Below are 10,104 nucleotides of genomic sequence, written 5' to 3'. Positions count from 1 at the left end.
AGGGGTGGAAGAAAGGAAGGGAGTGAGGAGGGAGGGAGGGATGGAGGGAGGGTGGAAGGAAGGAAGGAAGGAAGGAAGGAAGGAAGGAAGGAGAGTGAAGAGGAGGGTGGAGGAGGAAGGGAGGGAGGGAGGGTGGAAGGAAGGAAAGAAGGAAGGAAGGAAGGAAGGAAGACTGACAGCTCTTTTTAAAAAGCTTCTCAAACCTTTAAAGCTTCATAACTTAACGCTGCAATGTTTTATGAATCCTTCAGGAAGTGAAAAAACTTCTCAGTCAGCCTTGAAGAAACCCTCACACTCACAGGGAGAAAGGAAAAGAGGAAGGGAGGAAGGAAGGAAAGAAGGATAGAGGAAAAGAAGGAAGGGAGGAAGTTAGGTGGAGGAAAGAAAGAGAAGGAGGGAGGGAGGAAGGAAAGGAAGGAAGGAAGCAAGCAAGCAAGGAAGGAAGGAAGGAAGGAAAAGAAGTAAAAAAAGACAGAAAAGGCAAAGAGGCCCGGATTGGACCCCTCAGCGGCCCGGTTCTGGCCCACGGGCCTCATGTTTGACCCCCCTGCTCTAAAGTGTTTTTTTAATGACACCCAGCTCTGTTTTAGTGACCACTTTACTTTAGAAGGAAGATTTTCATCCTCTCTTCTTTTTTTCTTTCTATCAGCTGCATTAATATTCTCCTCTCTTCTTTTAATGACCTTAATCCAACTAGTGACTCTGTTCATGTTAAAGCTCCAAATCTTCTTACTCTTCACAAACAGGAAGTATTAACCTTCCTGTCCTCCTCCGGGTCAAACTGACCCCGTCTGTCTGACTGTTCCTTCTTTCCTTCCTCCCTTCTTTCCTTCCTTCTTTCCTTTCTTCTTTGACTCAAGGACAAGAGGACGGTTTAAGATCCTTCTTTCCTCTTTCCTTTCCTCCCTTCCTTCCTTCCTCCCTTCCTTCCTTCCTTTCCTCCCTTCCTTCTTTCCTTCCTCCCTCTCTGTCCTTCCTTCTTCTTCCTTCTTCCTTCGTCCTCCCTCCTTTCCTTCCTTCTTCCTTCCTTCCTTCCTTCTTCCTCCCTCCTTTCCTTCCTTCCTTCCTCCTCCCTTCCTTCCTTCCTTCCTCCCTCCCTCCCTTCCTTCTTCCTCTGTTCCTCCCTCCTTTCCTTCCTTCTTCCTTTCTCCCTCCCTCCTTTCCTTCCTTCTTCTTCCTTCTTCCTTCCTTCTCTCTCTTTCCTCCCTCCTACCATCCTTCCTCCCTCCTCCCTACCTTCCTCCCTTCTTCCTCCCTTCCTTCTTCCTCCGTTCCTCCCTCCTTTCATTCCTTCTTCCTTCCTCCCTCCCCTCCTTTCCTTCCTTCTTCCTTCCTCCCTTCCTTCCTCCCTCCCTTCCTTCCTGCAGCTGTTCATGTTTATATCTGGAGAATCTTTCCTGAAACAGTCAATTAAAGCTCACAGAAGAGAAGTTAAGACATATTCAGGACAAGAATACTGATTTATAACAGGGCAGAGTGTGAAAGTGTTGCAGTGTGTGTGTGTGTGTGTGTGTGTGTGTGTGTGTGTGTGTGTGTGTGTGTGTGTGTGTGTGTGTGTGTGTGTGTGTGTGTGTGTGCCGTCTCACCCAGTGCCGGTGTACTTAGAGCCATGACGCCGTAGTAGGAGAACGGTCCGGTTTCAAACTTCATGTTTTCGTTCCCGGCTTCCACTTCCACTCGTCCCTGCAACACACACGCACACGCACGCGCACATGCACATGCACGCGTACACACGCACGCACACACACACACACACACACACACACACACACAGAGGACATTTAGTTAGGTTCATTTAAATGTGGTGCAAATTTTAACCAAATTTCCAGCAAATCTGTGACATAAAATTCTAATTAAAGCACATTTCCATTCACTACTATTATGTGAATATTCAGCGTTGGTTAATTGAGATAATAACAGTTCTCTAGTTGGTGTCATTAAACCACCATAGAAGAAGAGGACATGATTAAAAATGCAGCAATCGAAGCTGAAATGATGGAAAAACATGAATTCATCTGAGGAACATTACAGTCTCCTTATTGCTTCACATTGATCTGATGTTTTCAAGTCTTTAAAAAAGGACTTTAACCCTCCTGTTGTCTTCGAGTCAAGGAAGGAAGGTAATGGGGAGGAAAAAAGGAGAGAAGGAAGGAGGGAAGGAAAGAAAGAAGGAGGAGGGAGGGAGGGAGGGAGGGAGGAAGGAAGGACAGAAGGGGAAGGAAGAAAGAAAGGGGGATGAAGGAAGGAAAGAAGGAAGGGAGGGAGGAGGGAAGGAAGGAAGGAAGGAAGGAAAGAAGGAAGGAAGGACGGATGGATGGAAGGACAGAGGAAAGAAGGAAGATAATGGGAGGAAAGAAAGAGGGAGGGACAAAGGAAGGAAGAAATGGGGATGGAGAAGGAAAGAAGGAAGGGAGGAAAGAGAGGAAGGAAAGAAAGAGAGAAGGAGGAAGGAAGAAAGGACAGAAGGAAGGAAGAAAGGGGGATAGAGGAAGGAAAGAAGGAAGGGAGGGAGGGAGGAAGGAAGGAAGGAAGGAAGGGGGATGGAGGAAGGAAAGAAGGAAGGGAGGAAAGAGAGAGGAAGGAAAGAAAGAGAGAGAGAAGGAGGAAGGGAGGAAAGAAGGGAAGGAAGGAAGAAAGGGGGATGGAGGAAGGAAAGAAGGAAGGGAGGTAGGAAGTGAGGGAGGAAGGAAGGAAGGAAGGAAGGAAGGAAGGAAGGTTTCTTGTTTTTTTAAAGCAGAAATAGAAACAGGTGGATGGAAACACACCCTGCTGTACGTTGTTATTGTGTCAGGTGTGAAATCGTCTCCTGTGGCGACAAACACTTTGACGCTCTATAAATATTACAACATCTGCCACCGGGCTTCTAGTGTCTCTTTACCTCACACACACACACACACACACACACACACACACACACACACACACACACACACACTGACAAACACACACACACACTGACAAACACAGCATCCACTATCTTTGTAGCTCGGTTACATCTTCTCAACTCAGTGCTCCCCACCATGTGTGAGAGACACACACACAGAAATACACACACACACACACACACACACACACACACACACACACACACACACAGATATACACACACAATCTCACACACAGACACACAGATACAATCTCTCTCACAACACACACACACACATACACATAATCACACACACACCGACACACACAAACATACACACATACACACACACACAGACTCCGACACATACACACACACACTCACATAATCACACACACACCAACAGACACACACACACACCAACAGACACACACACACACACCAACACACACACACACACACACACACACACACACACACACACACCAACAGACACACACACACCAACAGACACACACACACCAACAGACACACACACACACACACACACACACACCAACAGACACACACACAGATGGAACATGATCAGCTGATCTCAGGTTGCCTGCTGAGTGTCCTGCAGTCACCTCAGGTGTCGACAACAAAGCTTTGCTGTACAAACACACACACACACACACACACACACACACACACACACACACACACACACACACACACACACACACACACACACACACACACACACACACACACACACACTTCAGACTGACTGAACACAACGGCCCAACAAACACACTGCTGCTCCTCTTCTTCATGAATTTGGATTTATTTATTTATTTATTTATATATTATTAAAATAGCTGCTGACTAATTTCCAGTGGATCCTCTAATTGATTCATAATTTAATCTCATGTGTGTTGATTATAGGTTCTGGGCAATGTATTGATATTATATCGTGATATGAGACTAGATATCGTCTAAGAGTTTGGATATTGTAAGGAAGGAAGGAAGGAAGGAAGGAAGGAAGGAAGGTAAGAAGGAGAGAGGGAGGAAGGGAGGAAGGAAAATAAGTATAAGAAGACAGGAAGGAAAGATGGAAAGAAGGATGGAAGGAAACTGCCAAAAATGAGATGCAAGAAAGAGAGAAACAGGAGATTAACCCTCCTGTTGTCCTCGAGTCAAGGGAGGGAAGGAAGGAAGGAAGGAAGGAAGGAAGGAAAGAGGAAGGAAGGAACGAAGGAAAGAAGGAGGAAGGACGGAAGGAAGGAAGGAAGGAAGGAAGGAAGGAAGGAAGGAAATTATTTATCAAAGATAGATTCATCGTGTAAATATTTTGTGAAAGCATCGACAGTCATTGTTGTAATAGATAGATAGATAGTGAGGAAGAGGAAGAGGAAGAGGAGGAGGAAGAGGAGGAAGAGGAAGAGGAAGAGGAGGAAGAGGAAGTGGAGGAGGAGGGATTTACTGATTTACTGTCCCATCGTTCATCTCCTCTGTGTATTTCTCTCTCCATATGCTCCTCTGTGCCGCCTCGCTGTCTCTCCTCATCCTGCTTTTCTTCTTTGACACCCTCCTTAACCCTTCAATCCCCCTCCTGCCCCCCCTCCTCCTCCCTCCTCTCCACCTCCCTAACTCCCCTCCCCTCCCCCCCTTCCTTACATAAGAGGATCTATGAAGTGAAGGTCTTACAGAGTGAGGAGCCCCCACCAACACCTCAGCCATCATCAGACACAACGACTGTGGGAGCTTCTACAGGAAATATATTTATATTTAAATTAAAAACCTGTCTGTTTTAACCCCCTACCTTCCTTCCTTCCTTCCTGCTTTCCTTCTTTCCTTCCCCTGTCCTTCTTTCCTCCCTTCCCCTGTCCTTCTTTCCTTCCTTCCCCTGTCCTTCTTTCCTGCCTTCCTCCCTCCTCTTTTTCCTTTCTCACTCCCTCCACCCTCCCTCCTTCCTTCTTTCCTTCCTCCCTCCTACCTTCCTTCCTCCCTTCTTTCCTTTCCTCCCTTCCTCCCTCCTTATTCATCCCTTCCTCCCTCCCTCCTTTCCTTCTGTCTTCCTTCCTCCTCCTTTCCTTACTTCTTCCTTCTGGTCTCAACACTCAGCGTTACCAGAATATAAACTGCTGAGTCAGCGATAGGAAACCCCAAAAGAACCCAGACTTAATGATCTTCAAGTCGAGCTGACGCTAACGCTAAAGCTAACGCCAACGCCGCCTCCGCACTGACGCTGTGACCCGAGGTTAACTCGTCTGTCACCAAGTTAAAAACGGGTCAACCTCCGTGATCCAATCTGACTTCATTACTAACCTCCGATGAGCAGCAGGAGAGACTCAGCTGACACAGATCACACTTGAAGTTACTACTACTACATCACTCATAGTACTGCAGTACTTTTACTGTAATTACTGCATACTACATCACTTATAATACTGCAGTACTTTTACTGTAATACTGCATACTACATCACTCATAATACTGCAGTACTTTTACTGTAATACTTCATACTACATCACTATAATACTGCAGTACTTTTACTGTAATACTGCATACTACATCACTATATATACTGCAGTACTTTTACTGTAATACTGCATACTACATCACTCATAATACTGCAGTACTTTTACTGTAATACTGCATACTACATCACTCATAATACTGCAGTACTTTTACTGTAATACTGCATACTACATCACTATAATACTGCAGTACCTTTACTGTAATACTGCATACTACATCACTCCATAATACTGCAGTACTTTTACTGTAATACTGCATACTACATCACTATAATACTGCAGTACTTTTACTGTAATACTGCATACTACATCACTCATAATACTGCAGTACCTTTACTGTAATACCTGCATACTACATCACTATAATACTGCAGTACTTTTACTGTAATACTGCATACTACATCACTATAATACTGCAGTACTTTTACTGTAATACTGCTTACTACATCACTCATAATACTGCAGTACTTTTACTGTAATACTGCATACTACATCACTATAATACTGCAGTACTTTTACTGTATACTGCATACTACATCACTATAATACTGCAGTACTTTTACTGTAATACTGCATACTACATCACTATAATACTGCAGTACTTTTACTATAATACTGCATACTACATCACTCATAATACTGCAGTACTTTTACTATAATACTGCATACTACATCACTCCATAATACTGCAGTACTTTTACTGTAATACTGCATACTACATCACTCACAATACTGCAGTACTTTTACTGTAATACTGCATACTACATCACTATAATACTGCAGTACTTTTACTGTAATACTGCATACTACATCACTCATAGTACTGCAGTACTTTTACTGTAATACTGCATACTACATCACTATAATACTGCAGTACTTTTACTGTAATACTGCATACTACATCACTCATAGTACTGCAGTACTTTTACTGTAATACTGCATACTATACACTCATAATACTGCAGTACTTTTACTGTAATACTGCATACTACATCACTATAATACTGCAGTACTTTTACTGTAATACTGCATACTACATCACTCATAATACTGCAGTACTTTTACTGTAATACTGCATACTACATCACTATAATACTGCAGTACTTTTACTGTAATACTGCATACTACATCACTCACAATACTGCAGTACTTTTACTGTAATACTGCATACTACATCACTATAATACTGCAGTACTTTTACTGTAATACTGCATACTACATCACTCATAGTACTGCAGTACTTTTACTGTAATACTGCATACTATATCACTCATAGTACTGCAGTACTTTTATCTGTAATACTGCATACTATATCACTCATCTATACTGCAGTACTTTTACTGTAATACTGCATACTACATCACTATAATACAGCAGTACTTTTGTGTGTGTGTGTGTGTGTGTGTGTGTGTGTGTGTGTGTGCGTACCTGCAGGATGAGTATGAAGTAATCCACAGGTTTGCCTCTCTGGTACAGGAAGTGCTGCACTGAGCGTTTGTCGTTATCGTTGAACTTGACTTCCTGTATGACGTCGGGGTGTCTGAGGATCCTCAGTAAGACCTTTCTCTGTGATGAGGAACGGCCTGAACAGGCTCACCTCTGACGGGACACACCAAAACACACAAAGACAAAGATGTAGAGTATTAGTTTAGTGTTTTATAAAAAGAAGATTCATGATGTTCACCAGCTGGTCTAAAGCTAACTGTGTCTGTTTGCTGTTTGGTTGCTGAGCAGGAAGTTACAGCTTTTATTTTGAAAACCTCTCCTTTCCTCCACAATCCAGTTTCTGACCCGATCTGTCAGTAGATGTTCAGCTTTTTGACTGAAAGGACTCAACAGGAAGTTACAGCTTTTATTTTGAAAACCTCTCCTTTCTGTCAGTAGATGTTCAGCTTTTTGACTGTAAAGGACTCAACAGGAAGTTACAGCTTTTATTTTGAAAACCTCTCCTTTCTGTCAGTAGATGTTCAGCTTTTTGACTGAAAGGACTCAACATGAAGTTAAACACACTCTCTCCTCTGATATTCATCCTTTACAGCAGGGGGGTCAAACATGAGGCCTGTGGGCCAGAACCGGCCCGCCGAAGGAGACCAATCCGGCCCACTTTAACTTCCTGTGTTCTTTTCCTTCCATCTGTCCTTCATTCCTACCTTCCGTCCTTCTATCCTTCCTCCCTTCATTCCGTCCATCCTTCCTTCCTTCCTTCTTTCCTTCCTTCCTTCCTTCCGTCCTACCTTCCTTCCTCCCTTCATTCCTACCTTCATTCCTACCTTCCTTCCTTCTATCCTTCCTTCCTTCCTTCCTCCCTTCATTCCTACCTACCTTCCTTCTATCCTTCTTCCCTTCATTCCTACCTTTCTTCTTTCTTCTCTTTTCTTCGTTCCTTCCCTCCATCTATTCTTCCTCCCTTTCATCCTTCCTCCCGTCCTTCCTTTCTTCCTCACTCCTTCTCACTTTTCTTCCTTCCTGTCTCCTTCCTTCCTTCCTTCCTTCCTTCCATTCAACTTTCCTTCCTTCTTTCTTTTCCTCATCCATTTTTCCCATCTGTCCTTCCTGTCTCCTTTCCCTTCCTCCCTTCCTTCCTTCTCTTGAATGAAGATGACTTTGACCCTCCTGCTGTAATAATATGTCCTCTGACCTTGTTGGATTCTTCATCATCATCATCATCATCATCATCATCATCTTCATCATCATCATTTCTTCTTCTACAGACTGAATCTATAATCTGCTTGTTTAGACTTTGCAGGAAATTCACACCAAGGTCACCATGAATCCGTCCCACAGTGGCTGCAGTTAATCCGCTTGACAGCAGAGCAAACGTCAGCTGAACAAAACACTGAAACAAATCCCCCTCCTCCCCCCTCCTCCTCCTCCCCCCCTCCCCCCTCAGAGCTCACCTGTGGCAACAATCCCCCTCCCTCCTCCCCCCCCCCCCACCCCCCTCCCCCTCCCCACCCTCCTCCCTCAGAGCTCACCTGTGGCGAGGAAACGATGAGCCGCCAACATGAGCTGCGGAGAGATCTTCACCTTACTGTCGGCCTCGTGCTTGAAGGCGGAGAAGTCACGCTTGCATTATTAGGGTCTACTTTCTTCCCTGTTTCTGTTGTCAGCTGCAGAGAGAGAGAAAGGAAGGAAGGAAGGAAGGAAGGAAGGAAGGAAGAAAGAAAGAAATTAAGTTAGAAAAACACACTGAGCCACCTAAATCTCTCCTGTGAGATTTGCCCAAAGTCAGAATAAACTGTAAAGTTACTAAAAAGTACACATGTACAAATAAAGTAAATAATCATATTTCCATGTTGTCTTCATCTCCCTTAGAAATAGTGACTAACTAAGAGGGAAATAAACTCTATTAACTGCTTAACTTGTAAATCACTAACATTAGTATCACATTAGTATCATCTGACGGCCCCTTAAAATGTCAATATAAGACGAGGTTTCATTCATAAAAATGTTCCCAGTGACGTGAAAAGAGGATTTAAGGTTGTGACACATTTATCAGTGTCAGCAGTCGTATCACAATATTATTAATACTCCCCCATTGTTTTTAATGTTGTTGTTACTCTCTCTCTCTCTCTCTCTCTCCCTACCTCTCTCCCTCTCTCCCTCCTCTCTCTCTCTCTCTCTCTCTCTCTCTCTCTCTCTCTCTCTCTCTCTCTCTCTCTCTCTCTCTCTCTCTCTCTCTCTCTCTCTCTCTCTCTCTCTCTCTCTCTCTCTCTCTCTCTCGAAGAGTCACATGATCATCATAAAGATATTAGCTGCACAGAAAGCTGCAGACACAACCTGAGGCAGCTGTTTACTACTGCTGATGAAATGTAGACGCTGCATCAAAATACTATACAATAAAACTCATAAAAACTAAAGTAAACTCTGATGATATGCTGAACAGGATATTCACTTGGTTGGGTTTGGTTGATTTTTCTATCATATTTCAACAAAAAAAAACTAATTCAGATGCACATGATAAAAGTCCAACCTTGGTTTTTGACCTGCAGGCAGCATTTAATGATCATTATAATATGTTCATGGGTCAATGATGTGATGCGACCCAGTGTCAATTGGTGTATTTTTCATAAAAATCTGTTTATATACAGGAAAATAAATGTGAACTAAACTGTGGAATAAATATAATCCACTTTTGCATGTTTCTTTTAACACATTAATTAATTATTTAGTTTTTAGGATACGTGCTGCTCAATACTGACAAAATGCTGTAAAATTTAAATGTAGAAATAGTCTAAAATGGTTTAAAATGGAGTCATTATTAGTATAAGTCCACTTAAATACACTGTAGGTGGATAAAATATTTAATATTTATCATTCTTTTGTGGTTACACCATTTGACATTTTCAGGAGCATTCAGTCTTACTTTTGGTTAATGAATGCCAACATTTATTTATCACTGAGTCATATATGAGAGTTTCTTGCATTAAGCCTCAGTGTGTTGGCAAAGGCATTAATATATATATGTGTGTGTGTGTGTGTGTGTGTGTGTGTGTGTGTGTGTGTGTGTATGTGTGTGTGTCATGGCCGGCTTCCAGCAGACATGGACTCACTGTAAAGGTCAGACTCATCCAGGATCTCCGATTTGATGATTTCCTCGATGACGTCCTCCAACGTGACCAATCCCAGAACCTCGTAGAACGGATCTCCCTCCCCCTCGTCGTTCACTTTCTGGACGATGGCCAGGTGGGATTTACCTGGCGGGGAGAAAGAGAG

At 43.2% G+C, this 10,104-nt stretch overlaps 1 protein-coding gene across 1 annotated transcript in view; it reads right to left on the bottom strand.

Moving 5' to 3' along the window:
• LOC128380706 (metal transporter CNNM4) overlaps positions 1–10,104 on the bottom strand; it is a 33,180-nt gene that overhangs the window by 11,063 nt on the left and 12,013 nt on the right. Inside the window, 5 exon segments of the mRNA XM_053340576.1 lie at positions 1,587–1,683; positions 6,817–6,951; positions 6,953–6,987; positions 8,364–8,498; positions 9,942–10,085. Coding sequence (XP_053196551.1) covers positions 1,587–1,683; positions 6,817–6,951; positions 6,953–6,987; positions 8,364–8,498; positions 9,942–10,085 — 546 coding nt within the window.

This window comes from Scomber japonicus, chromosome 19, assembly GCF_027409825.1.
Source record: "Scomber japonicus isolate fScoJap1 chromosome 19, fScoJap1.pri, whole genome shotgun sequence".
Taxonomy (NCBI): domain Eukaryota; kingdom Metazoa; phylum Chordata; class Actinopteri; order Scombriformes; family Scombridae; genus Scomber; species Scomber japonicus.
The sequence above is the reverse complement of the archived record's forward strand: the minus strand, read 5'-3'. Positions and strand labels throughout refer to the sequence as shown.